Source organism: Podarcis bocagei (assembly GCF_964188305.1).
Source record: "Podarcis bocagei genome assembly, chromosome: 7".
Lineage (NCBI taxonomy): Eukaryota > Metazoa > Chordata > Lepidosauria > Squamata > Lacertidae > Podarcis > Podarcis bocagei.
In genome coordinates, this window is record NC_138132.1 from 28,052,161 (window position 1) to 28,080,154 (window position 27,994).

Consider the following 27,994-nt stretch of genomic DNA (forward strand, 5'->3'; position numbering starts at 1 on the left):
AGAGCCGTGCGACGTCGCGGGGCTCTCCCAGGGCTAGCGGAGACCTTGCCGGCACCCAGAAGCTTGGGGCGTGCTGAGCTCCGCACGCCCCAAGCTTCGGGATTAATGCAGCGCTCCGCTAGCGGTGGGAGAGCTGGGTCTCCCTCTGCTAGCAGATAGCTTCCTGAAGCCTGGAGAGCGAGAGGAGTCGGTGCGCACCGACCCCTCTCACTCTCCAGGCTTCAGCGAAAGCCTGCATTCGCTCCATAGGACGCACACACATTTTCCCTTGCTTTTTAGGAGGGAAAAAGTGCGTCCTATGGTGCGAAAAATACGGTACTTGATTTATTATAGCTCAATGTACACTTCATTGTTTTGGGACTGGACAATTTGAAAGCCATCATTTTGAAGATATATGCAAAGTAACATGTTTGATAGGCTTGAATGTATATATTGCCAGAGCATTTTTTTGCAGTTTAATAGTACATGTAGCCAGTATTATTTATTCTTGCAGATGCTTATCCCACCCAAGCTAGTTCCTGATGCAAACCACCGGTCATTTAAAACTGAAAACCACACATTGCTAGGATGCCTTTTTAGTTATTAAAATTACACATAAGAGTTTCAACTTGAAACGTGTCAGTGAAATTGCTGCTTTCTGAATAACTTTTTCAAGGGAAACAAAACTACGGAAAGCAACTTTAAAATCTTGCTTTTTCAGCTTTTTTCAAGATGTTGGTCCACAGACAGCAGTTAGTGTCCTGCTCCCTTGGGTCTGGCTTCTCTTTTGCACTGTCAGAAACATGTGTCTGTCTTCTTTAAAAAAAATAAACCCAGATGAAATCAAAATGCCCGCCATGACAACAAACAATCTTCCTAATCTCTCAGTTCAGCAAGAAGTTCTTCTTTGTCATTCATATTCTTTCTCTCTAGGGTGAGAGGACCATCTGAGTTTGTTTATGGGAACGGGGAGGAAGGTAATATCCACAGAGCACATATCCTGCTGACAAAATAGTTTATGGAGCAGCAGCAGCAGCAGCAGCAACAGCGTCCTCTGGGTTGAAGTCTGACACATAGTCTGTTCTTGCGCCATCCTCTTGGCTCACCCTCTTGGCCCACCAGGCCTGGATTTCCTGGTACAACTCCTGATGTTGTTCTTTCCATGCTCTGAATTTCTCAGAGGTCAGTTCAGAGTCATCCAGAAGAATATCAAGTAGCTGAAGTTCAGCTGTTTTTGCCTGAGGGAGGAAGGAAGGTCCCATCTTTAATGCTGATGCACTGTTCTTTTTAAATTTATTTTTAAGTCTTTGAAGCCCAGAACTGCAAGGATTTTAAAGCTTAGGAAAATGCCAGCCTGTTGCTTTTCCATGCTGGTTGTGGTATCTATCACAGGTGTGGGGAGCCTTTGGCCCTCTATATCTTGCTGAACTATAACTCCCATCAGCCCCAGCAAGCATAACCAATGGCCCGGGGTTACGGGAGTTGTAGTTCTGCAACAACTTGAGAGCTATAGGTTCCCCACACCTGACTTCTAGTCCACCCCTCACTTTCCATGCTACACCTCCTCTCCCCAGGTCACCCCCCCCCTCTCTGACCTTCTTCTGCACATTCCTTGAGTGTTTCTGCCTATGCAGAACATGTTCTTGAACTCTGATCATGCTTCCTGCCTGTCTGGAGGGATGAATGATCAATAGTGTGTGCAACTGTTGATAGAAACTAGCTGAGTGTACAAAGGTAAAATTCACATTTATTGCTCTGGCCACTTCTGCCTCTGGCCTTGAGCACCACTAGCATGTGATCCTTGGAAAGTTGCCCAGAAGGGAATGCAGCCCTCAGGCGGAAAGATGTTCCCCTCCCCAGTGTAAAGTGATGCTCCACCTACCTTGAGTGTGCTTTGGAGGGTCCGAACAAGATGAACCTTCTCGTTGATCTCCGGGTTCTTGTTGCGCTTGACGAAGGACTTCCGGTAATATTCGCGGGTGAACACCTGCTGTTTCCCAATGAGAGACACTCCGCCTTGCTTCAGACACTTGATCAAAGACTCCAGTTCTTCTCCTGAAGGATCTTCACGAGGCAGAAGGTTGAAAACCATAAGCAAAAGCGTTCTAGAACTCTGCTGCCCTAGAGGGCAGGGCCAGTACAAGAGGAACAGCCTTTCACAGAGATGAATAATGAACTGTGTTGTGAAGGCTGCATTTTCTTCTTCTTACATAAACTTGGAAGGGGGAGGCAATGTGAAACTCACCTGTGGGAGAGGGCAATGCTGGGCTGTGGTCTGCATTTTGTCTTGGGAGGGGACTACTCAAAGGACTCCTGCTTGGGGATTCGTTATTCCCTGTGGCTCCTGTTAGCAGCTGATCTTTTTCCAGTTCCCTCCGCTTTGGCTGAAAGAAAGTAAGATTTTATTATAGCATGCAAGAAATGGAGTAAAGAAGAGCTAAATTCATTATCACTAGGCTCGTCTACCCTTCTGCTTGTCCCATGTCTAGAAAGCATGAGTCTGAGCGGTTTTCCGCTTGAACTTCACATGTCTGAGTGGTTTTGCCCTGCTCCTATCCCAGGGAGAACCCACTCTTTAGTGCTAAATCAGAGCCAACATCAATCCGGAGAAAACCCAAATGGCTGTTTGCTCCAATTGACTGCTAAAGAGCAGTTTTTCCCAGGGGGAAAGCAGTGAGACAAGAAGAAAGGTGGATAAGCCAATTTTGGCAATCTTATGCCACGATTCAGCTCCAAAGGCTCCCCTGAGCTGCTTGCAAATATCAGCGAGAAGACAGCCCCTTCCCTAAGGCTCACAATTTAAGAGTCATGAAACTGGAGGAAAAAAGGATGGGGAGGGAAGATGGGGAAATCAACATCAGCACTAATTTTTACTTGAATACATCATGCGTTGAACAAGAGGAATGAAAAAATGTGGAGAATCCCCAATTGCGTTTGATGTGAAAAGGGGATTCCCCACAGCAACATTTCAACTGCACCATCAATATAGCATTATCACAACTTTTTGGCAGGCACTGAGTCTGTGAGTCCATTCCCACTTACCTCCATAGCTCAGGTAAATGGGGATGGGCTCGAAATTTCAAACAGGGGACCTCTTTTGGGTCACACTTCTTTACTATGGGGTGCAGGGATCCATCCATAAGATACTTACCAGATCAAAGCTATGCCTAGGAGAGTCATCCTCAGGGTCCTCTGCTTCTGTTTCACTGTAGCAATCTGTTCAAAGGGGAATTTTTAAAAAGAAAATTCTCAATGTCCAATCACATTCCATTACATGAAATTCACCATGAAATTCAGTCCCAGCAAGAGACATATTTTCTCTACCTTTCTGTAGGGGGCAATTAAAGAGAATGTGATACTGTTGTTTCTCACTGTCAAAACACATAAGTTAGTGTCTCTGAAAATCCCAAGACAGAAATGGAGGAAGCTGCCTTATTCAGAGGGCCAGTTTGCACATAACACAAAGCCAAATTATGGCTTCGTGTGAACGCATGAGTTCCTGCTGCACTCCTCCCCTCAGTCTTGCTGCTGCTGCGCTCCTATGAATTGTGCCATGGTTTAGCTTAGTGTGGCGTCCCAAACCAATCTTGTGGGTTGCCTCCTCCAGGAAAACCATGAACTGTAAACCCAAGAACAAACCTTGGTTGCAGCTTGTGGTTTGCCTGGAACAAGTCAAACTGTATGCCTGCTTAACTATGGCTTAAGCTCACAGGAGCAGGATCTGAGGAGGAGCAAAGTGGCTGTGATCTCTCTGAGAACCATGGTTTGGCTTAGCATGACACAGAAATGAACCAAGTGTTGGACCTTTGGTGAAGTAGCTCAGCGCTGCCTACAACACTGACTCTTGCCAGCCAAAACCAAATGGAACATCTCTGGACCTGAATTTAGGAATCAAGATGGATTTAGGAATCACAGGCAATAGAGTCCCTTCAGTTTACAGAGAGAGAATATGCTGTATAGGTTTTGTTTATGAAGTGGAAGCCCTTTTGCAGATAACCTTTCTATCAGAAGTGGACAGCAACTGTGGAAAGGGCACTCTCCTGCCTCTGGAATTCTCACATCCCGGGATGCTTGCCAGGCACCTAATTTAATGCATTTTAGGCACTCCTAGTAGAATAATAGAATCATGGAAGGTACCCCAAGGGTCATCTAGTCCAACCCCCTGAAATGCAGGAATAGATCTGATACTGCTGTTTCAAGGATATATTTTAGTGATTTTTGTAAATTACAAAGTTGAGACATAAACATTTTGAAACAAGTATTGAGAGCCCACCTTCTTGACTATGTGGAACAGATTTATGGACTGGAGTGTATTTCATCATAGAAGTTATCAAACGGCTGACCCACCTGGGAAGAGAAACAGTCTGTTTTGAGATTTACCCAGATGCTCAAGACAATTTTCCTCACTGCGGTATATGAAATCACTAAAAACAAATATCTACTTGAATATGATATTTTTATTTGCAGTATTAACGCTGCTTTGCCTCTCAACTCCCCTTGATGACTTCATTCCCCAAATTGTATTTGGTTATTTGCTGGAGAGCCACAGACTCAGGAATTTGTCAGCTTGAAGCAGCTGATAACAGATACTCCCTGGATTTCTTCACAGTTTTTGTTTTTCTGTGCAAACCCTGGCTGGAATTTGACTAGGGTCATCTTTCTCGGTTTATGGCCCTCCACAATAAGGTTGCAGTGAGGCCTTTAGGGAAATCAAGCAACATCTGTCAAGGATGGCAACACTACTCGAGACAACTTTGCATGGGATGCATCAGTCCCCAAAGTTGCTTCTAGGGTGGAACCTGAGATTGCTCAGGCCCCTCCCACCTGAGATTGCTCAGGCCCCTCCCATTTGGCTACTTACATGCTCAGGTCCGCCAGGCTCTCTGCTGCAAAGATAAAGGGCTTGTATTTCTCATGGGTGAGCTGGAAGACACTGCAGAAAAAGAGAAAAGGTGGCTGTGGTGGAATCCCCCATGATTCTTTGCAAGGCCCGCCCATACCCAGCTACAAATCTGCATGGTTACAGTTGTGTGTCAAGGCTTGAAAATGTTTGCAGTGGGCAACTTCACTCTCCCAACCTCTTTGGCTCAGGATATGCCGAGATAGATCATTCTATTCTAGGCATATGAAAGAGTGATAGAATTATGGTCCAAGAACTTGAATAAAATGACTGATGAACTGAACAATGTGACGGACTAGTGGGACCTGCAACAGAGCGCTGCAGCATGGAATGCTCACATTCAGGGTGCCATTCAGCCAAGCTGTCTTCCAGGGTATTCCTTTCCCTCTTCCTTTTCCCATGACGACTGTCACATGCATCAGTCAGTCATGCCCAATGAGCATGCTCGGTCCTCACTAAGCTGCTTTGCATATTCCTCCCCTTTATCCTGGCTCTATTCTCCTTAGACCTGGAACTGGACTCTACACTATGTCCATTTTGAAAGCTTTATTGTGCAAATCAATACAGCGTCCCAACACAGCTCTACAGACTACAAACAGATGAAGTGCAGAGGAGGAGAACAAGCCCTGGCTAGGGGTAGGTAAGACATTGATCCAACACTTGACATGCGCCTGGCATCCTCCTTTTGAAGGGTGGGTTGGGCCCTTCAATTCATGCAGTTTGCACCTAGAGCCTCGGGATTGGGCAAACCAATGTTATTCCTCCATGTAGGCTGGATTTGTGAGGTTTGTTTGCTCCAGTGCTGACACTGTCACATCCTTGGGAGTCAGGAGTGGAGTTGGAGCCAGATTGATGTCAGACTTTTCCCCAAACACCACCCTGGGAGGGGAAGCCTCCCTGCCGACAGGTGGAGGTGCTGGAAGTGGCTCCACATTGGACGATGTCAGGCTTGGGGAACTCTGTTATGGGAGCTGAACTCTCCTCTGACAGCCCTCTTTGGGATCCAAACCTCCTCCTCCTCCCGACCAGATCAGACACCTGAGGTCCCTGTTTCACATTCCACAATATACCATTGATGTTTTTATTATTAAATTGCTCAAGGATGTTTTACATGAAGCAATAAGTAGGTGAAGCAAGCAAAAATAGTAAGCATCTTACACTGTTGCTAGTTGAAACCCCACGCTGGGGTGATTCTCAGAGGGTAGTTGGTCCTAGCCATTCTTTCTCCCTACTTAATGGATGCATTTCCCTTTCATTTATGAGCAGGGCTGTAGCTCAGTGATAAGAGCATCTGCCTTGCATACAGAAGGTTCCCAGGTTCAATCCCCAGCATCTCCAAGAAGGGCTGGAAAAGATTTCCTGCCTGAAACCCCAGAGGGCTGCTGCCAGTCAGTGAATTATTGGATTTATGATGTGCACATCCCTCTAGGGAACCCAGGGTTTTGTAGACAATACTGTGTTAGATGGATCAGCAGCCTGACTCTGTAGAAGTCAGCTTCCCCTGTTTGTTAAATGTTCAAGATCTCTCCAGAGCCACCCATCAGGCTCACTGCACATACTCACTATTTCTTCTTCTGTTCCTTTTTGCTTTCCAGTCTGTACGCCGACACATTGATGAAACCCACAGCCTTCTCATCCTGGGGTAAGAGAAGGGAAAGCACCAATTAAAACAGAGCAGCACTTCACACCTTGATTGGCTCCACTTGCTGCTACTCATATATAAAGCGGCAGCCCAGGAATGCTGAACAGGTTTCTACTACAGAAAGCAAGGGAAAGCTGTAGGACCCGCAGGCTGCTCCTAACCTTCCATGGGCAAGCTATAAAGCAAAGAAGGGGAGCTTGCAGACTGCCAAACGTTGCGGGACCACAGCGCCCATAATGATCATAGAGATGCAGCCAGCTCCCATGGGCATGGCCTTCAGCTTGCACTGAAACTGACCAGTTGCAACCTGGATGCAACTAGCAATAGCAGAGAATGAATCATTTTGTGTTTTTTATCATGTAATTTTATGTTGTGAACTGCCCTGGAGATAATTTGATAAGCTGGTGGGAAATGTGCTCCAAAATGCTCCACTCAGGATTGCAGACAATTTGTTTTGGTGGTTGGTGGATCAGTTGTCACTTCCTGCTACTCCCCTTTGCATGCCCCCCATATCCCATAGCATAGTTGCCTATCTCTGTACATTGTATCTTGAATGTTGTATAGGACACTCTCTGCTCTGTAAGAAGAGAGGGAGGCAGGCAGGCAGGCAAAAACAACATTGGGGCCAGCTCCAAAGTCAGACTGCTCCCTCCCCTGACCAATTTTATGTTTTATAGTGTTCATTTGCTTTAGTATTTTAACACCGTAAGCCATTTTGGTTGCCTAGGCAGAAAGGCGGTATTAGAAAGTATTACATAAATACATAAATAAGAAGGAAAAAATGTATTTTTTCTTTGGAGCTCTCAAATTTGCACAAAACCAGAAAACCACAGAGGTGTATGCTGGGAATTTACACTTGCCTGACTGTGTGCTTTTGCGCACTTCCTTGGCAGGGGGGCGGGGAAAAGTGTATGTGCCGCATCAGCACTTAATTGGAATACAGTGGTGCCCCGCAAGACGAATGCCTCGCAAGACGGAAAACCCGCTAGACGAAAGGGTTTTCCGTTTTTGAGCTGCTTCGCAAGACGATTTTCGCTATGGGCTTGCTTTGCAAGACGAAAACGTCTTGCAAGTGTTCCGATTTTTTTTCGCTATTCCCCCCCCCTTTTTCTAAGCTGCTATGCCGCTAATAGCCTTTTAGCCGCTAATCCGCTAATCCTTTAATAGCCGCTAAGCCTTTAATAGCCGCTAAACCACTAATAGCGCTAATCCACTAAGCCGTTAATAGGGTTGCTTCGTAAGACGAAAAAACCGCTAGACGAAGAGACTCGCGGAACGGATTAATTTTGTCTTGCGAGGCACCACTGTAAAGGAGTCAAGAAATTAGAAGGCAGGGACAAACACAAAAGCGAACATCTACTGATATGAACAAAAAAGACAGAAGTTGCTCCTCATATACAAGTTCAAATATGTGTGGACTATTCCATTCCAATTCAAATGAGGGGAAAGTAGATTTAACAGCTTGAACGTGGACAGACGCTCTGTTACAGCGACGACAACAACGAACAGGGCTACCCTTTGGTGATCCATGACTCTCTGAAATACTTAGCGACCTACGATGCACTCACGTTGGGGTTGCTGTACCAGTAGAGGGACTGACCCTTCAGCACGAACCAAAACCGCTTCCATTTCTGGGCCATGAAGCCCCCGTGGTCTTTCTTTTTAAGGAGCCAGCCATCGCAGTCCACCTGGCCCAGATCCTGGCAGGAGATTCGGCGGCGACTCAGTCGGGTTGCCATTCCTCAACAAAAGCGGGGGCGGGTGTGTTATTATGACAACAAGGAAGGACAGGGTGCACAATGCAATTCACTAAAAAACATCAGGCTCATAGTATACAGTTTGCGATTTTTCCACCACAAGCACTTTTTAAAAAAACTTTTGCTGACTTAGGGAGGCATTGATAGAAGGGCCAAGAGCAACCCATCCTTCTAGGGATGCAGCTTTGGTCGCCATAGGTTTAAAGCACATTAATACCACTTGAACAGCCAAGGCTCCCCCTAAAGGATCCTTGAAACTGTAGTTTAACTCCCACAGAGCTACAGTTTCCAGCATGATTCTCTGGAGCAGTGGCGTAGCGTGGGGGGTGCAGGGGGGGCCGGCCGCACCGGGAGCAACATCTGGGGGTTAGGGTTAGGGGGCGCAAATCCACGGGTTAGGGGGCGCAAATCCACGGGTTAGGGGGCGCAAATCCACGGGTTAGGGGGCGCAAATTACTTTTCTTGCCCCGGGTGCTGACAACCCACGCTACGCCACTGCTCTGGAGAAAGCCTCAAGCTTTAAATGTATACAGTGTGGGTGTGAGTTTGGTCTACATATCCCATATGACGAGGTAACAGGTATCTGCAACAAAATGTTGCAGTGTAGAATGCGCCTCTTCAGGGTTCCAGGTGTCACATCCCCTGCCCCAGGGACGGCATGAGAAGGACTCCGGTTCAGACAAACTGAAATCTGTGTGCATGACACTTTACAAAGAACAGGACTGCCAGTTTCAAGCACAATCCCATTCCTTTTCATTATTTCCTTGCTTCCCCTTCTCCTGTTGCCTGTAGAATTGTGGCTTCCTCATTATGCTAGACCAGTATTCACCAACCTGATGCCCTCCAGACAGCAGGTCCCTATCTGCAAGGGACTTGGAGGGTGACCCTGTAACCTCACAGCTACTCCAGGACATGCAGCTGTAGAATGGACCACGGGTCCTTTAAAGATTGCATTCAGCTCTCTCAAGGGGGCAGGAGCCTCTGGAAGGGAAGGCTCTGCTAGTCTTCATAATCCTTCAGATAACTCTGGGACAACATTCCCCATGCGTGGCTGTATGCAGCTCTGGCAACCAGCTGATCAACCACGAGGGCAAACATAGGTGACCTGGTATCATGCCAAGAGACTGACCACCCACCTGTCAAACTTGGCCCGTGGGGGACATAAAAGTTCCCCCCTCCCTTGTCTGGTGAATGGCGGCACACAAAAAAGAACTGTTCTCCTCCTCCTCCTAACCAGGATATATTTATGGACATGTTAGACAGCTTTAGCATAGGCTGAAATGCTTGTAATATTGAAGGATGAATTGATGTTACCGGTACTCACCTTTTTGCTTTCGTCGATATTCAACACTGCCCTGAAAGGAATCAAAGGGGAGAAAAGCAATTTATCAGGATCTGCAAGAATAGCTGAGTGTTCCTGTTGCTGGTGCCAGCCACCCCACATCACAATAAAAAGTGAGTGGGAGAAATCACCCTACAATTCAGTAGAAATGCAAACTCAGTTTTACAATTTGTTTAAGACTGGTTCGAAGGCGGGGGGGGGGGGGGACGACTCACCAAATAGCAGCATTTGTTAAGAAATCTTAAAATTGATATGGATTGTGGCTAACAGCAGTGGGAGTGCACTGGATGCAGTAAATAAAACATGCCCTTAAACTTCCCATCGATCAACCATCTATTCCGCACTTTTTATGCAGTTCCCTGTCACTTTTCTGGCCACAAAAACCTCTTTCGTTTGTAAAGTGAATTTGTTGCACCAGAGCAACAGCGTGCTTTAATCCACTTTAATTGCAGAAACCCAAATTTACAGCATGTGACTGAATCGCTCCTGCAAAACGCTGACAGTCTGGAGACAATGCAGGGATAGCTCCTGCTGAATTAGTTTACATTTTTGTTTCTATTGCATCAGCAATTCAGGGAGGCCTTTTTAGACCTGAAGCCAAAGGGTCTAAATAAAACTTAGAAATAAGCAAAGCACAATGCAACTCTCACCTCTTTGGAAGAATCTGCAGATCCCAGCCCTCGGATTCCTCTGACAAACCCATTCTCAGGGGTTGTGGAGTCTTCTGATTCAAGTTTCAGGGTACTGGGTCTGGCAGGGGAAGCAGCTTCAGGGGATCTGGATCCTTTAGGATCGACCCTGACAAGGCTCTCACCTTCCAGCACAGGTTCAGCAAATGCATCTGGAAGAACTAGTCAAAAACCCAAACCAAAGCTCATCAATTCATCAGTCTGGAAAAAGATTTTACACCAGAAGGATTTATTTGTTCATTAGATATTTAAAAACCCACCTTTCTGCACACTTGTCCTCAAAAAGTCACTTTGCAACAGTAATAAATACATCAATCCCATAACAGCATAGCAGCGAACAATATTCTGAAGTTCTAAACTATGAAAGCAACCCTGATCTATGTGGGGCTCCACTGGAGCCTGGTGTTAGTGCAGAATGCTGCAGCCTGACTACTGACTGAGAGGAGTGAGATCCTGTCTGCATGTAACATGTTAATTCAGACACTTGACTGGCAATTTGTTCCCAGGACAAGTTCAAGTTGTTACTATTAGTATATAAAGTCCTTAACAGCTTGGGACCAGCTGACCTGGAAGATCGCCTTACCCTATGTATGCCCACATGAGGACTTTGACCCGTAGAACTTGTACAGTTGCCAAATGATGTTCATTCTGCACTTGAAAAACACCAATCTTTCAGTGTAGTAGTTACTACCCACTGGAACTCCCTGCCCATTGACATTAAGCAGGCATTTTGTTCCTTTCAGTGCCTGCTAAAAACATTTGTTTAGGCAAGTATACCCTGACATGTAAAGGTGACATGTATTTTAATCTACAATTTTAGTTCATAATATTTTTAACCACTGATCTTACTCATATTTTGATCTTTTTTTCTGAAAAAACATTGTCTTTAACTTCTATTTTTATTGACAATTCAATGTATATCTTATATTCTTTGTAAACTGCTTATTTGAAATTAATCACTATATAGTATAAATAAAATATACAGCCTCAGATGCTGATCTCAAAGTTTGGGCAGGTTTGTGTACAGCTGTAAGTCAACTTCCAGAGCCTCAAATCAGCCTTCGTCAAGCTGGCACCCTTCAAGTGCTGGCTGGGGCAGATTTGAGTTAAACCCTTTAGAGTGAAGATTGCTCTAAATGGTTTGGAACCAGGTTAACACCACAGCCTTAAATTAGGCCTGGGAACAAATAGACAATTTAAACGGGAACAGAATAGGCATAATGCGCTCTAAATGCCTAGCTCCAACAAGCATTCTAGCTGCCACATTCTGCACCAGTTGTCATTTCTTTGTTGTGAGTGGTGTGCACGACAGTAATCTAGCCTGGATGTAACCAAAGCATGCCTAACTGAGGCCTCTACTCTCTAGAGAAGGCCACAGGTAATGAGCCAGCCCAAGCTGATAAATACCTTTGTTAAAAATGCTCAAATGGTGAGAGGACTGCAGCCCAGTGGCAAAACAGCTGCTCTGCATGCAGAAAGTTCCTGGTTTAGTACCTAGATCAGTGTTTCCCAAGCTTGGGTCTCCAGCTGTTTTCGGACTACAACTCCCATCATCCCTAGCTAGCAAGACAGGGGTGATGGGAATTGTAGTCCAAAAACAGCTGGAGACCAGAGTATGGGAAACACTGACCTAGATTCTCCAGTAGGGCAGCAAATGCCCCCTGTCCAAAGTCCCAGAGTGTCACAGTCAGTCAGTGAGACAATGATATGCTCTTGCTTCATGTAAGGCAGGGATGGCCAAACTTGGCCACCAGCTGTTTTGGAACTACAACTCCCATCATCCCTAGCTAACAGGACCAGTGGTCAGGGATTATGGGAACTGTAGTCCCAAAACATCTGGAGGGCCGAGTTTGGCCATCACTGATGTAAGGCATTTTCTTACCTTTGATCATCCCTGACCACTGACTAGGCTGGCTGTGACTGATGGGAGATGGAGTCCAGCAGCAGTTGCAATGCCACAGGCTCCCCATACCAGAGGCTCTTCACACCCCAGCGGAAAGGTGTGACCAGCTGGGGAAATGGCCTCTGCTCTTCCTGCACATGTGGGACAGAGGGAGCGGCATCATTTGAACCTACATTCTCTTTTACCCTAAGCTCCCTCACAGGATTATTGTGGGAATAACAGGGGAGTTGTGGGGAAATAATAAAAAAGGACACAGCTTTGAGCTCCTTGGAGGAAGGGTGGGTTTAAACTAAAATGTAACAAACACACAAAATAATTACGTAAATTTAAAAGAGTCCAAGAAGTCACAGCAACGTGCAGCTCTCCACCACCAACAAGCCAATGCCCAAATCCTTACCTGCCCCAGAAGGTTCTTCTAGAGAGCCGTCCGAATGCCATGAATTGGTTGCTTCCTGCTCCTCTTCATCAGCAGGGAGACCTAGAAGAAAATCTGGTCTCCCATCCACCTCAGCAGTCATGCTTTTAAAGGACAAAAGAAAGAAGAGAAAAGGAACAAACAAACTTGGAGCTCTATCTTTCATAGCAGCTGTGCACTGTTTACCAGAACTTCAGATCCCAGTTGTCTGGCACTTCAGCCACAAGGAGTCCAGCAAATGCCGATTTGGCAGCAAAACATGCTGGGACCCAGACAGCTACAGAGATGGATGTTTGCCCCTGCCTTCCCCCTTGCCCTTCTTTCCTTAACACCACACCTTGAGAGATCTTGGCTCTCCATCACACATACATAGCTATTCTCCCTAACCACCAGAAATCTAGGACAGGCAGAAGGTAGATCAAGATCCATCACTAGATTCCAAGGCAATTTGCAGTAGATCAGCAATTGTTTTGTTTTGTTTTGTTTTGCAACCATTTGCTTAAAACAGCAGCAACAACAAAAAGCTTTTCCTTCCAAATTTGGAAAAATAAAAAAATTCCTTCCAGTAGCACCTTAAAGACCAACTAAGTTAGTTCTTGGTATGAGCTTTCGTGTGCATGCACACTTCTTCAGATACAACTTCCAAATTAGGTTACTGAAAGGAAGAACATTTGAGGGTGGGGGAACCAGGAGTAGATTCATGGGTGAAAACTAAGATTAGTTCTGGTCCCAAAAAGAAATTCTTGAGCAGTGTGTGTGCTCTGAAGCATTACAATCCTTAATTCTCTCAAGGTTCTAGCAAAATTCAAACAAGAATGGTTATGCCCTGTGCTTTTTTCCCCTGGGGGACACGCAGTGGTATGCATACCCCTAAACATTTTGTGAATCTTTGTCCTTTTGTCTTTTTACTGTATTTATTTTTCCCAATTTAAACTATAAACTGGTGATTTTCTTGAGTCAAAATGAGAGTGCCCCTAAATATTTTTTTTAGAAAAAAAGCACTGGTTATGCCTGAGATAGAATCATAGAACTGTAGAGTTGGAAGGGACCCCAAGGGTCATCTAGTCCAACCCCCTGCCATGCAGGAATCTCAACTAGAGCATCCATGACAGATAGCCATCCAGCCTCTGCTTAAAAACCTCCAAGGAAGGAGAGTCTACCACCTTCCGAAGGAGTCTGTTCCACTGTCAAACGGCTCTTCCTGATGTTTAGTCAGAATCTCCTTTCTTGTAACTTGAAGCCATTGGTTCAAGTCCTACCCTCTAGGGCAGGAGAAAACAAGCTTGCTCCATCTTCCATGCAACAGCCCTCAAGATAGCCCTCCCTGCAGCATGAGACCACAAAGGGATTTTCTCAGTACCTCTGCCCCTAGTTTCTGCTGAGTGAGAGGCCAAGAGGATGGAAAATATTTTATTCTTGGGATGTTTTAACTCGGACAGACCTTGGTTTGCGCAACAGGAAGGGGAAAGGTCACTAATTTATTCAAGAGATACTCCATCTGCGCGTTGAACCAGAGAATGCCCCCTCCCTGGGCAAGTTCCAGCACGACCCTTTGCAGTTTCGTTCCCACTGAAAGTATGAGTACAGTGTGACATCATCAGAACTCACTGAGTTGCAGATTTTGTTACAGCTTCTAAGTCATAGATTATACAGAATTTGCTCCCAAGGGGTGCAGTGATGACCCACCAACTTAGGCCATTTTGGGGGGGCATTTGACCACATACTAGCAAATTCGAGATGAGCATTTAAAGCTGACTCGTACAGCAAACTTGCTGCCCACCACCCCACCCCCCGGCACAAAAAATACCACACTTTCTGTGATAGGGAAAGCAATCCTTGATGGACCAGACCCACAGTCCACATGTCAATATCTAGATAGCACAGTAGTAGGCCCGAAACCCTAAAATCCCCAGAAATGTTGGATTCCTAACCTGGAAGTCGAAGAAGCAAAACTAGTCGGAGACTCATCACTGCGCAAGCTCAGGGGTTCCACAACATCGAACAAAGCTTCCAGCACCTATGGAACGAACAGACAAAAGCCACCTATCTGTTACAGTCAAGGGGACAGTCTACACTGTGCCTTCTGTATATTGTTGAGATGCTGCTTTCGCCTTTCCATTGGGTCGGAAATGACACTCCAGGGGAGTCGTAAAAAAACAAAAATAGCCTGACAAAGACGAGCAAAGATTAGTCACAGATTTATTTGGAAATGTGAGATTACTAAGACTCTGAAGCCCTTGAATTTCCTTTTTGCTCACTTCAGAGTAAGCAACCCATAGCTGTAAAGATAAGGTCTAAGGAGACTACCCTAGTTGTGCTTCATCCAATGCTGAAGGCACACCTCTTCACCTGGCCTTTGACACCTGAGGTGAATATTTTTAGGACCCACCTTCTTTCTGTGATTTTAAGTTGTTTTCAACCATTTCTAATATTGTTACCTGCCCTGAGACCTTAGGTTGAAGGGAGGGAAATAAATAATAATAACAACGATAATGATGATAAGCAGTGGTAGATCTGGCTCTAGAAGCTGTCGTCAGGACTTATACAGGGAGTAATCAGATAAACACCCCTTACATAGAATCATAGAGTTGGAAGGGACCCTGAGGGTCATCTAGTCCAACTTCTTGCAATGCAGGTATCTCAACTCAATCATATATGACAGGTGGCCACCCATCCTCTGCTTAAAAACTCCAGGGAAGGAGGGAGTGCATAACCTCCTCTCCAGGAGGCTCCTATGCCAAAAAATGGAGGTGGAGTCAGTCCAGGATCTGAGAAGCTGCTAGCTGATGTTCAGTGGTTTACCACATGGGGCAGCTTCAGTGGTTTACCACATGGGACAGCTTCAGGAGGTCCTCAGGTGCTTGCTCTAGGCTGGAATATGTCCCTGAATAGGGATAATGCCTCTTGTATGCCTGGATGCAGGACGGAGGTATATGGAGGTGCAAAAACCTTTGACTTTCCTGTAGATTGAATGCTGCCTACTGTACAATGTAAGAGTCCTGTCCTTTGCTTCGCCCATGTTTGCCTCTGGCCTCACCCACCACTGGGAAGCAGCTCCCCAGAGCAGTACCCACAGGGAAATGTGGCCTTTGGGCTGTTCTAGGCCTCGCTTACCTTCGGCTGTAGAGGAGAAGACTCAGGGGAACTGGGAGTCACTGGGAAAACGAGTGGTATTTTCTTCAGCACCAAAGTCACCTGACTTGATGTCTCAAGAAGCTTTTTCACCAGATTCATCCGGGTCCAGCCCACCTACATGGTTGACAGATTGTCTTGCCTTTAATATTTTTTAGCTTCAAAGTGCTTTTCTTTAAGTTTCACATTTTTCAACATTATTCTATTTGAAATATTTTTGTATTTATCTATCTAACTACACTATTATTTGGTGAGCCAATGTAGAAAGGCAGTTTACAAATACTGTAAATAAAAACAACAATTGTCAAATAGATTAAGTTAAACGAGGGCTGCAAAATTCAGGGCTTGGGCACATCTTATGTTAACACCGGTGACGGAACAGTAGCAGGCTAGCTTAGTCATATGCCTCATCTGCACTAGACATTTAAAGTGGTATCATACCACTTTAAACAGCCATGACCTCCCTCAAAGAATCCTCACTAAGGGTGCTGAGTTGTTAGGAGGCCTCAGCTCCCTCCACAAAGCTACAATTCCCAGAGTTCCCTGGGGAGAGGGCTTGATTGTTAAACCACACACTGTTAAACTTCAGCAGCGAAACATCATGGGCCAATCCTGCTCCAACACATCAGTACCATTCCCCACCCCATATCCACTGCCTCAGGTGGCTGCCTCACAATGCCTAATGATAAGGCTGGCCCTATGCAAACCCCTGGGATAAAAACACTGACAGAACTGGCAATATTTATAAACCAGTAAAAAACCCCCAAAACATTTCAGTGTGCCAGCATACTCTGTCAGTGATCTTAAAGGAATTCCAAAGGGAGTGGGGGGCTCCAACAGGAAATGGAATTGCAATTCCTCAAGTTTGATCTATTCATTTGGGTCTCAATAGAGATAATAGTTTCCTTTCCCATTCAAAGGTTATGGTAGTTAACTCAGCATTGCCAAGTTGATTGTTTTATCACCTCTCGGGGCTGTTGTAGAGGACCACCCTGCTTAACTTGCACACATTCTAGCTCAAACAGAACTTCCACTATCTGTACTATTTGCATTTCAGGTCCTTCTCTCCTCTGCTTACTCCACGTGCAACACTAGCCACTCTGCAGCCATTTATCTGCAACTGAGGATTACACTTCATATGCCTGATGAAGGGAACTCTAGCCCCTGAAAGCTTGTGCCACATTAAAATGTATTAGTCTTAAGATGCCAGAAGATCATTTGTTGATTTTGGCAAGCGCTAGGCACTTAAGATTTATTTTAAAAATTGTTACTGACGTGTCACACAATTAATTACGGTAACTTTCTATGTACCCTTAGGCTCCCTCACCACCACAATATTTCTGGCTACAGACCTGAGCTGCTGCACTCACCAGTTGCTAGCTGCAAATTTACCTATAGGAGGCAACCAATTGCCATTTTTAAGGAGGTGAAGCACGATAGCCTATCTTGTTCTTCGCAAATTTGTCTGAAACCTGGATGGCTTTGAAAGAGGATTAGACAAATTCATGGGGGATAAAGGCATCAACAGCTACTAGCCATGACGGCTATGCTCTGCCTCCATGACTTTCTATCACTACTACCAAACCCACATCAAGACAAGACAAGGCAGTCAAGCAGCAGCACTGAGGGGAAAATCTGAGCCTGGCATTAATGAAGACCCATTGAATTTGGCTGCGACCCACCGCAGTAGCCAACTTAGCATCCTAGTTTGTCCTGCCCAAGTAGTCAGCCACAGAGCCAAATGAGGAAGAGGCCCACACTTACCACCACCTGGTTGTTGACTTGCACTATCTCATCCCCCGGAAGGATCCCGCTGCTGCAGTGCTCAGCCGGGGACTGGAAGGAAGCAACACGTGCAACAAACAAACAAACACGTCAAGATCTCCTTTGCTGGAAGGGAGAAGGAGGCAACCTGGACACTCTCACTCTTCGACAAATCCAAGTAAGCAGCTTTCTTGGACAGTGAAAGTTGAGACTGGGGGAGGGCTGGGGAGCTGCTGCAGAGGGGATTAAGTATTAACTTCAAGCTCTGACCTTTGGGGTAATTCCTGCTCAGCAAGGAGGCAAAGGAATGAAGAAACTAGCTGGGCTGAACAGCGTGCACACACACACACATGCCAAGGTTTTGGCCAAGCTTCGGATGACGCAGAGTCACTGTCGGGGGGGGGGGGAGCAAAGCAGGTGGGCTAAGCCACGTTCTGGCTGGCACAATCTGAGGAAGAAATATGAGCTCCCCCACCTCTAGATGAGTTGCTAGGTTTCCCACACAGGCTGATTTCAGAGACCTGAAGTCACTGTGGTGGGGCAGGGCAGGGCAGGGCAGGGCAGGGCACTATTTTAGGACCTAAGTTAATGCTCCCTTCTTCCCTATGGGAAAACCCAGAGTGCGTTTCAAGGCTTAAGCATTCATCCTGATTTGTTGCGAGGAGATGAGGTGATGCTGGCTATGAGCATTTATGCCAGTTGATTCACAGGGAGGACAGATGACGTTGCACCAAAGCAAGTGTTTATCCCAAACTTTCCAGTGCATTTTCCTTAGCGTGAAAAGTCTGAGGTTTCAGGGAAGCAAGTTTGTTGCACAAGACCTCCCACAGTCAACTATAATTGTGCATCTTCAATTTGCCAGCATGAAACCGAATCCCTGTGAAATATAGTGACAGTCTGGGAATGCCCCAAAGACACAAATAACCCCCTGTATCTTCTTTCTGACTCACCTCTGGGGCAGTTCCCGATATGAAATGGAGACAGGTGGGCGAGGACTTAATCTCAATGCCCTGCAGAGGAAAAGATGTAGCAGAAATGGTCACTGAGATGGTGGCAGAAGATAGCTTAGCTCAGTAAAAGAGCATTAACTACGCACACAAAAGTTGCCTAGTTCAGTTCCCAGCAATGCCAGGCTGGGCTGGGAAAGACCCGTATCTGAGGCTTTGGAGACCCATAAATATTCACATAGTTATCCCTCCATGGAGTTCGAGGTGGCACACATGGTTTTCCCTCTCCCCATTTTCATCCACACAGCAACCCCTGAAGTAGGCTAGGTTAAAAGACAGTAACTGGCCCAAGGTCACCCAATGAGCTTCATGGCCGAGTAGTGATTTGAACCCTGGTTTCCCAGCCTGCCTCAGTATAAGGCATCTTGCTATATCAGCAGAATAAGAGTTGTAGTTCAGCAGCAGAGCAGCTGCTTTTGCATGCAGAAGTTTGCAGGTGAAATCCCCAGTATCTCTGGTTAAAAGGATCAGTTTGCAGAACAGACAATGATGGGCTTAACTGACTAGAAGCCTGTCTTGGGGGTGGGGGTGGGGGGGCAGACAGCATGAGCCCTGGGGTTTTTGCACTGGCACCCAGATCTCCTGTCCTTTCTTCTCTATAATCTTTGTTTTGTTTAAAAACACCCGTTGTTTACAGGGCAGCTAGGTGTGCTTAGAGCACAGTAACAGTGAAGTTCCAACTGTCTTAATTTGCCCAGAAGCAATTTTATGTCATGGGCTCACTGCTTTTAAGTACCCAACAACATCCCTGCCTGACTCTGTTTAAGACAACTTAAAGGGAGGAGGGAGAAGAGTTCATTCACCCTGCCCGTGATGAAGGTCAACATTCTTTCAATAAAGGACAATTATTCTGGGGGCTTCCAGGTTGCAGGAGAGGGACGTGACATTTTACTTTGCCAACCCAGCTTTGACAGACATACATAAACAGGGAAGGCCATACAGCTCAGGGCCAGCACACCTGCCTTGCATGCAAAAGGTTCTGAGTTCAATTCCTGACATTTCCAGGTAGGGCTGAGAAATACTCCGCCTGACACCCTCAAGAGGCGCTGCCAGTCAGTACAGATAAAGCTGAGCAGCGCGAAATGCTGTTTAGCCGCATCATGTTGCTTTGTGGGACTTTCCCATCCCCTCCGGTAGGTAAGTAAGTGCTAGTTGTTGTGATTGTTATTTATTATTGATTTCCTGCTCCTGTTTCTTATTTCATGTTGGAGCAGCTAAATATCACAGCCGCCTTTATAAGTGCTGGATATGCACTTTATAACTGTGAGTGGGGGCTTTGCACTCAGCTCTTTTGCCTGCGACAGCCTTGCAAAATAAAATAAAATAAAATAGCCTGGCAGGCTCACCAGACTGTCCTCTGGACCTGCTGCCACAAGTTCCACTGTCTCCAAGATGGCAGTTCGATGCAGGAGTTCAGCTGGACTGTAATTCAAGATGTGCTCGCAGATTCCTGAGATGTGTCTGCCCTGCAGGGCGCAAAGAGAGAAAACTCATTCTTTTAGAAGAAGCCAAGTGGATTATGAACCTTCTGACAAAGGTAAGAACATATGCAATTGGAGGCACAAGATCCTCCTAGATCTTCCCCTACCCCAATTTTTTAAAAATGCATTTGCTAACCGGGAGGTTACATGCACACCATAAATTTATAGCACATTTACAGAACTTTCATGGTCATGGCTTCCCCCAAGGAATCCTGGGAACTCACTGAGCTACAATTCCCGGGACACTTAACAAACTGCATTTCCCAGGGTTCTTAGTGAGAATCAACATGCTTTAAAGGTATGGTGTGGATGTGACCTGGGCCAGGAAGCATAATGCAGACCGGTCTCCTGCTGTCTCGCAAATGGGATAAATATGGTTTTGATGCAGCTTACTCCATCGTAAGACTATGCTATTTACCTAGATTACACCAAGTGTTCAATTTTGAAAGAAAAATAATTGCTCCCAGTTCACACTCTCCACACTATTCAGTATATATATATATATATATATATATCTCAATAGGTTGTTTCAGGCTTCCAAAATGTGGTACGCTCTAGATGTTGCTGGACTCCAACTTTCATCAGCTAGCATGGCCGATGGTCATGGATGATGGGAACTGTAGTCCAACAATATCTAGAAGGCATCATATCAACTACAGTGGTACCTCAAGTTACAAACTCCTAAGGTTACAAACGCTTCAGGTCACAAACCCCACTAACCTGGAAGAGTTACCTCGAATTGAGAACTTTGCCCCAGGATGAGAACGGAAATCGTGTGCCAGCGGCGCAGCGGCAGCAAGAGGCCCCATTAGTGAAAGCACGCCTCTAGTTAAGAACAGTTTCAGGTTAAGAACGGACCTCTGGAACGAATTAAGTTCGTAACTAGAGGTACCACTGAACTCCGGTCCTACAGCATGATCTAGTTTAGCTGTTTTATCTGTATCTAGTAAACAAAAGCAAAACTTTGAAACTGTCAAGCTTGGAGTTGGCATGCATTCATCATTCCTAATGAACTTAAGAAATGGGAAATATGCTGTTTTGGAACATTTTCTGCTGTACATCCCTGGTGTGCACAAGTCCAGAACAGAGGCGGCAGACACATTTCTCATGCCAGTAAAACATACTTGGCCATCTGAGGGGGCTTGTGTACTTGACAATGTCCAATTTAGATTAAAGGGACCCGAACATCCCACCCCCCAAAAAATAGCTGTCAGCCCAAGAATTTAAAGCAAGATTCCACATCAGGCTTCATCTCATAGCGCATTCCATCCGCAGATTGCAGTACTTACAATCAGTAAAATCCGGTCCTCCCTCTCAGACACAGTGCAGTCCTGCAAGTACAAAGAAAACCAAGCTAGACTCTTCAAACTCTCCCAGAAACAGGTAAGAACTAGGGTCCTTCCAGATAACCTGTTCACCTGATCATTTATCCTGATTTGTTTGCAGGGAGATTAGACAAGGTTGTTTATTCAATGAGAATCCATTCTTGATTTGTTTATGGGGAAGTTAAATGCTGCTGCATCAAAGCAAGTGTGATCCCACACTTTCCTCATCACTTCGCTTATCATGAAAAGTCTGATCTTTTTGGAGAAGCAGGTTTGTTGCACAAGACCTCTCAATCAACACTAACTGGATAGCTTGAATTCGCCAGTATGCAACTGAAACCCACCCAAAGATAGCAACAGCCTGGAAGCAATTGTTCATTCAAAAGCAGCAGGGATTCTCTCTGAGTGTACTAGTGACCAGGGAAACAAGCTCACCTGCGCAGGTGCAGTACAGATTGCATGTTAATTCCCTCCAATGTCTACCCCCGCCAGTTGCTTTATCCACACACCTAACTCTGGGTGCCTCCAGGCAGTCCTTATCTTGCAGGTCCATACCAGAAACTTAGGTTTGCACAATTAAAGTGCTTGGCCCCAAAGGACTTTCTGCAGTTAGGAAAGTGATGGGGAAATGCCCCAAAATGTGTGGGGTGAACAAATGATCAACAGGAAGATGTGTAGACAATCCTGCAAGCAAATCAGGATAAATGTCCATTGTCAGATAACTGCCTTGCAAACAAATCAGAAGAACACTCAGTAAAGGCTGGGCATACAGTATTCCAACTACCATGCACGTTTTGTGCAAGCAAATCAAGCTGAATGCTAAAGCAAACAGAATATCTGGAGGAGCCATAAGAATGGTGGGTAATGGCTACTAGATCCTAGGTTTGGCTCAGCTTCCTTCTCAGGGTCAAGGGATGGATATATTTTCTACATGGAGTACCACTGACCATTCTCCCCGCAGCATTAAAAACACACAGAGAAAAATAAGAACACCATTAATGCATTTCAGGGTTTTTATTTTGGTGTGAGAGAGACTAAAACAGTTTTCCAAAATCTGGTGGCCTCCAGATGTTTTGGTATATAACATCCATCAGCCCAGTCCAGCACAACTGTAGCTCAAAATACAATCTAGAGGGCACCAGGTTGAGGAAAGCTGTACTATAGAGGACAGCTCTGTCTTTTCATCTGCTATCCACAACTCAAGGCAAGTCTCATCAAGCTGTGCACACATGGCATCTTAAATGTGCACAAGCGTGCATCTGCATGCGTGTGCATTAGAGGCAAGTTGCCCTGAGGGATCTGGCTTTCAGCTATGATAGCCAGAAAGATTGCGCAGTCATCAATCATGTGTGTTCCACTCGATGGTATTCCAGGATCAAGAAAGATCACACTAGGGCATCTTATCTTCAAACACTGACCTTCCCCCAGTTAACGTAGGGTATTAGGTTCCAAGTAATGCCATGCACACATCTCAGAGGGAGGTACACATTCCACAAAATGATGTGTTTTTGGATGCAATTATACTGGAGGTAAAATGACTATTTTCTGTTCTGCTCACCACATGCTGATCCAATGGATTTTTAAAATATCACCTTAGACCCCCCCCCCTTTAAAAAGAGAGAGAGAGAAAGTGCACTAGTTAGAGTGCTGGAATAGGACCTGGGAGACCAGAGTTAAAAACCCCAAACAGCCACAAAGCTCATATCCCAGCTTTCCTCCAAGGAGCTCAAAGTGGCACAAACAGTTCTCCCTCTCCTCATCTCATCCTCACAACAACCCTGTAAGGTAGGCCAGACTGAGAGAAAAAGACTGGCCCAAGATAACCCAGTGAGCTTCACTGCTGAGTGAGGAATTTGAACGTGGGTCTCCCAGGTCCTAGTGCAACTCCACTCTAACCACTACACCATACTGGCTCTCATTCATGCTTCCAGCAAAAGGACAAAATGGAGACAATGCATTGTCAGGGACAGGCGCTAGAATTCAGAGACTGTTCCAGTTAAATAGAGACAGTTTGAAGATATAACAATCCTGCACTGCAGCACAATTAGAAGGAGTCTTGAGATCTCTTTAAAATACAAACACTTAAGTTTTAAAGTCTCTGCCCCCTTCTCCAACATGCACCACCCTCAGGCTCCCAGGCTCAAGCCCAAAGTCTCAGGACCAGAGACTCAGATTTCCCAGCAAATACTAATGACAGGAACCCAACTGCACAAACAAAACAAATACTTGTGGGAAGTGGGGAAGGGAAAAAAGGAAGAGTGAAAAGCAGAGTACTAAGAGACACTATGAAAGAATATGAAAATTTCAGAATACACACATCCAAGCCCTACCCTACAGGCCGGAGAAGGTTTGCAGATCACAGCTGAATGAAGACCTTCTCCCACCGCATTCCCAGCTTCCCTTCCCATCCGTCAAAATGAGTTGGGCACATTCTTCTTTCCTGGTCATTTGTATGTTTTTTATCTTAAAAGCACTACAGAACGAACAATACAGGCTGCATGCCCACCATATATTTAAAGCACACCCACTCCATGGATCCTGTGAACTGTAATTTACCCTTCACACAGCTACAATTCCCTTACCAAATTACAGCCCCCAGGATTCTTGGTGTGTGTGTGTGTGTGTGTGTGTGTGTGTGTGTGTGTGTGTGTGTGTGTGTGTGTGTGTGCTTTAAATGTGCTTCAAATGTGCAGGGTGTATACAGCCCTAAAAAGACACAAACTCTCTCTGTCTGTCTGTCTGTCTGTCTGTCTGTCTCTCTCTCTCTCTCTCTCTCTCTCACACACACACACACACACACAACCTTTGCTTCAAAATGCCATAAAATATCATTCACCTGGTAGGGCACCCCTAAAGATCAAATGGTTTTTGTAGAGGTAAAACATTTCCACTTATAATGCTACAATGGGAGGGGGGAACTCACCTCAAGTTTCTAGCTACTTCTACTTAGATAAAGAAGCCAGATTCTTTAGTTTCTTCTGCAACATGGCACACCTTCTCACGCCCCTCCCCTCTGCTCCCAGCTCTTTTAAGAAATCTATAGCATGGAGCTTTTGACAATTTCTTGCTATTACGACCTTCACACTTTCTTTCCTTTCCTATGCTCTCATCTAGAGCTGGCGGGATTTTCCAGTAGGACCATTTGTCATCAAGTCCCTCCAGCTCATTCCACAGATTCCATCGCAGAAGGTCACACAGAGAAGGAACATTTTACAAAGAAGCTACCTACCGCTGTGCCTACCTGTAAAAGCTTCCCTGAAGAGACTTTCTCTCTGTCTCCCCTCAGCGCATATGCTTCCTTTCACTGGGCTACATCCAACTAAAAATGGAGATTCCCCAAACTCAGCTATCCAGCCCTGACCCCGATCCCAAAGCGTGACTCACTGGATTATTTCTACAAAAAACAAGTCGCTCCCTCACCCCCGTCCAGTTTTGTTTACCTCACTCTTCTCGGTCTCACTCCTCCCACCCATTTCTGGTCAGCTGCCATTTCCCTCAGTTCATTCAAGTTCAGAATAGGGTGTCTCATCCTCTGTCAGCCAACAATGAGCCACAGAGCTTGGCACCTTACAACCCACAGATGGATGGCCTCTCTGACCCAAACATGGGGGCGACCATCTTTCTGGAGCAGCATACCTTTAAAGTACACTCGAAACATGTTCTTTTTCTCAAAGAATTCTGGGCCCTGTAAGTTTACCCCTCCCAGAGTTAAAATTCCCAGAAACCCTTAACAAACTACTGGGCCCAGAATTCTTTGAGGGGGGGGAACGTACTTCGAATGTGCTTTAAAGGTGTAGTACGTACACAGCCTTTATTTCCTTTCTGAACAGTTTCCTAGGAAACACCCTAAACTAAGGGATTAACAATAGAAATATCAATCCAATTTCAAATCCAACACACACACAGACCGGGAGAAGAATCTCCACTTAAAAGGCTTGTTGTAAAAGGAAGGTTTTTTGAAAAAAACAATGAAATGACAATGGAGACAGCACTTGTCTCATATGTTGCGGAAGGGAGTTCCGAAGGATTGACCCAGTTCTTACATCATAAAACAAACCTCCTGATGCAATAGTATCTGCAGGAGGCTCATTAAACTTCAGGCCAATTTGCAGACTGTTTCTTAACACAGCTCAGCTATGTACATACAATATATTTAAAGCACCTTCTCTCAAAAAGAATAATGGGAACTGCTGTTTAGCACTATAGAGCTATAGTTTCCAGCACCCTTAAACTACAGTTCTCAACATTCTTGGGGGCAGGTTTTAAATGTATGGTGTTTATACAACCTCAGTTTTGAAATCACACCAAACCACAGTTAATGAAGTTTCCCTATTGATTATTATTGTTGTTATTCAAACTTACAGCCCACTTTTCCTCATAAGCATAAACTCCAAATGAGTTACATTTTAACACAAAAAAACACTTCACACAAAGTTCAAAAAACAAAATAAAACACCATAGTAATTTCTTCCAATTACTATAACAGCAAACAAAAGCAGATCACATGAACACTTAAAAGATAGCTAGATAGAAAGGAGAAAAGAAAATTCATAGCCATGCATGTTCTGTTTAAAACACCAAAAAGAATAAAGAACCACAGCCTTCTTAGGGAAGGTACAGTATTTCACAATTAGGTTCTTCAACTGGGCAAGACACTCTTTGAACCACATTTGTCACTCCGAATAAGGCCTCAGGCACTGAATGGAGAATACACACAGGGACACCTAAATGAAGGAGGTGCTGTAGTGTGGATGCCTGAAATGATAAACCATAGTTGGTCTGCTACTCCTCCCCTGAAACAGGAATGCCAAACATACCAAAAATGAAATCATAGTTTGATCACCTGTACACCGAGAGGCTCAAATCAGGATATGTGTTCTAACCTATGGTGCACTGTCCAAATGGAGCGAAGGAAATCAATATTAAATTGCCTTTCTGTGTGTTGGTGGGAAAGAATTTGGGACATACGGAGGAAGTCTTACGAACGCTCTCGACAATGTAACTGGATCACAACTCACCATGTCCCAGGGTGAGGCTTCAGTTAAGTATGTGGCCATGGTGTGGGAGCATAACACCAGCTCAAGAGGCACAAAAATAAAACCAGCTTCAATTTCACCAAACCACATGATAGTCTGGGTGTGTCCTTCATATGGGGAAAGCCTGTGATAAGGTGCATCTCCATCTGTAGTGAGCCGTCAGCAAATCATCATAGGGTACAGCACATATTTGGGAAAAACATCTGTCCAACCCCTCCTAAAGCATGCTGAATTATGAATTCTTCACATAGTGTTGGAAAGTCCACAACCTCCTGTGGACCAAACTCATTTCAAGTCAAGCATTCAGCTCATGGGAAGCCCGCAAACAGGATCTGAGCACACCAAATCAGCAGGGCTTTTCCTACTTGTGATTCCCAGCAAATGGAATTAGCAGCATAGAGCAGGTGTCAGTTTCTGGAGTCACAGCACAACCTGCATCTATAAAGCCAATGCCCCCCAAAACATGTAAGCCCAGCTTGCTAAGAGTGAGAAAGGACTAGAGAAGACCCAACAGAGCCAGCACACCCAAGTCACTTGCCTTGCCATTGCAGGGCAGCTATTCACCTCTGGATAGTAGTACAAAGATTTATGGCAGTCAAAGACCCACTGGACATTCTGGCCTTCAGAATACTTTCAGCTGGAGGCACAAATAGGCACTTCTTCTCCCAGAGAGGGCCAAAGCTAAGCTTTCCAGAAAATGCACATTATAGGCATTGTCTTTGAACAACTTACCACTTTCATAATCTCTGCTAGATCTCCACACAGCCAGATGATGTCTTTGCTGGCTGAAAAATCGTTTAGGTGGGAGAAGAGATACCTGCAAGAAAAGATAAATGAGCCTGCTTCCTACATGCCAATACCTCCTACTTGATACTCGGAGATCCCATTTTACTACCATTTCTGTCTACTCTCCACCTGACTTTGGTATTACAGGTAAGTAATACTGCACTGAAAAGAGAAACACTGCAAGAATAAACAACACTGTGCTAAACAAACCATCAGCCTAACGTGGTATATGGCAGCTTCCTATGTTCTCATAGACAGTCTGAAAAACTGCTGACATCTGGCTCCAATTTGGCTCTCGAAAAAATGGCCTCCTACTTGATTATGCCAAGCTCCGGCATTGGCCCAGCAGCCAGTGGGTGTTTGAAGCTGAACACAGGACCTCCAATTTCCCTTGGTACCTTTTCTCTCAGACCAAAGAGATGAAGACACAAGCTCAATGTTTACTCCTTATCTTCCCTCGGGTACAGAACTCTACAAGTGAATCATCATTTAAACACTCCCAAACCCTTTCCATTCAACACACCCATCTCCCTTAAATCTGCATGAAACCTTTCCCCTCTCCAGCCCTTTTATATTATTTTCCTAAGTTAATTCAGTGTACAGACTACCTCCTCTCCACTGCCCCAAAGTAGATAACAAGAAGCAGTATCTGTGTGTGGGAAACATTTGGCCTTCTGGATGTTTCCATCATCCACAGCAAGCATGCCCAATAGCCAAGAATGATAGAAACTATAGTTCAGCAACATCTGGAGGGCCAAAGGTTCCCACACCTGGTCTACACCAATGGGGTCTGTGACAAAACGCTGCAGCGTGGAAATCTACTGTTCAGGATCCCA

The 27,994-nt window shown here is 45.3% G+C and overlaps 1 protein-coding gene across 3 annotated transcripts in view; it reads right to left on the reverse strand.

Annotated features, from left to right (window-relative positions):
• Positions 1 to 307: 307 nt before the first annotated feature.
• CNKSR1 (connector enhancer of kinase suppressor of Ras 1) overlaps positions 308 to 27,994 on the reverse strand; it is a 31,300-nt gene continuing 3,613 nt past the window's right edge. The window contains exons 4-21 of one of the 3 annotated variants that reach the window (XM_081204057.1): positions 27,105 to 27,189; positions 21,301 to 21,342; positions 19,877 to 19,996; positions 18,474 to 18,533; positions 17,524 to 17,595; positions 15,742 to 15,876; positions 14,559 to 14,644; positions 12,610 to 12,731; positions 10,271 to 10,461; positions 9,603 to 9,633; positions 8,090 to 8,262; positions 6,443 to 6,516; positions 4,841 to 4,912; positions 4,253 to 4,326; positions 3,131 to 3,195; positions 2,225 to 2,363; positions 1,862 to 2,043; positions 308 to 1,217 (exon numbers count right to left, since the gene is read on the reverse strand). In XM_081204057.1, coding sequence (XP_081060183.1) covers positions 996 to 1,217; positions 1,862 to 2,043; positions 2,225 to 2,363; positions 3,131 to 3,195; positions 4,253 to 4,326; positions 4,841 to 4,912; positions 6,443 to 6,516; positions 8,090 to 8,262; positions 9,603 to 9,633; positions 10,271 to 10,461; positions 12,610 to 12,731; positions 14,559 to 14,644; positions 15,742 to 15,876; positions 17,524 to 17,595; positions 18,474 to 18,533; positions 19,877 to 19,996; positions 21,301 to 21,342; positions 27,105 to 27,189 — 1,945 coding nt within the window. In that variant the 3' untranslated portion in view covers positions 308 to 995. Of the gene's footprint in view, positions 1,218 to 1,861; positions 2,044 to 2,224; positions 2,364 to 3,130; positions 3,196 to 4,252; positions 4,327 to 4,840; positions 4,913 to 6,442; positions 6,517 to 8,089; positions 8,263 to 9,602; positions 9,634 to 10,270; positions 10,462 to 12,609; positions 12,732 to 14,558; positions 14,645 to 15,741; positions 15,877 to 17,523; positions 17,596 to 18,473; positions 18,534 to 19,876; positions 19,997 to 21,300; positions 21,343 to 24,776; positions 24,987 to 27,104; positions 27,190 to 27,994 lie in introns of those variants that run through there. The other 2 variants (XM_081204059.1, XM_081204058.1) reach the window with 2 other exon arrangements.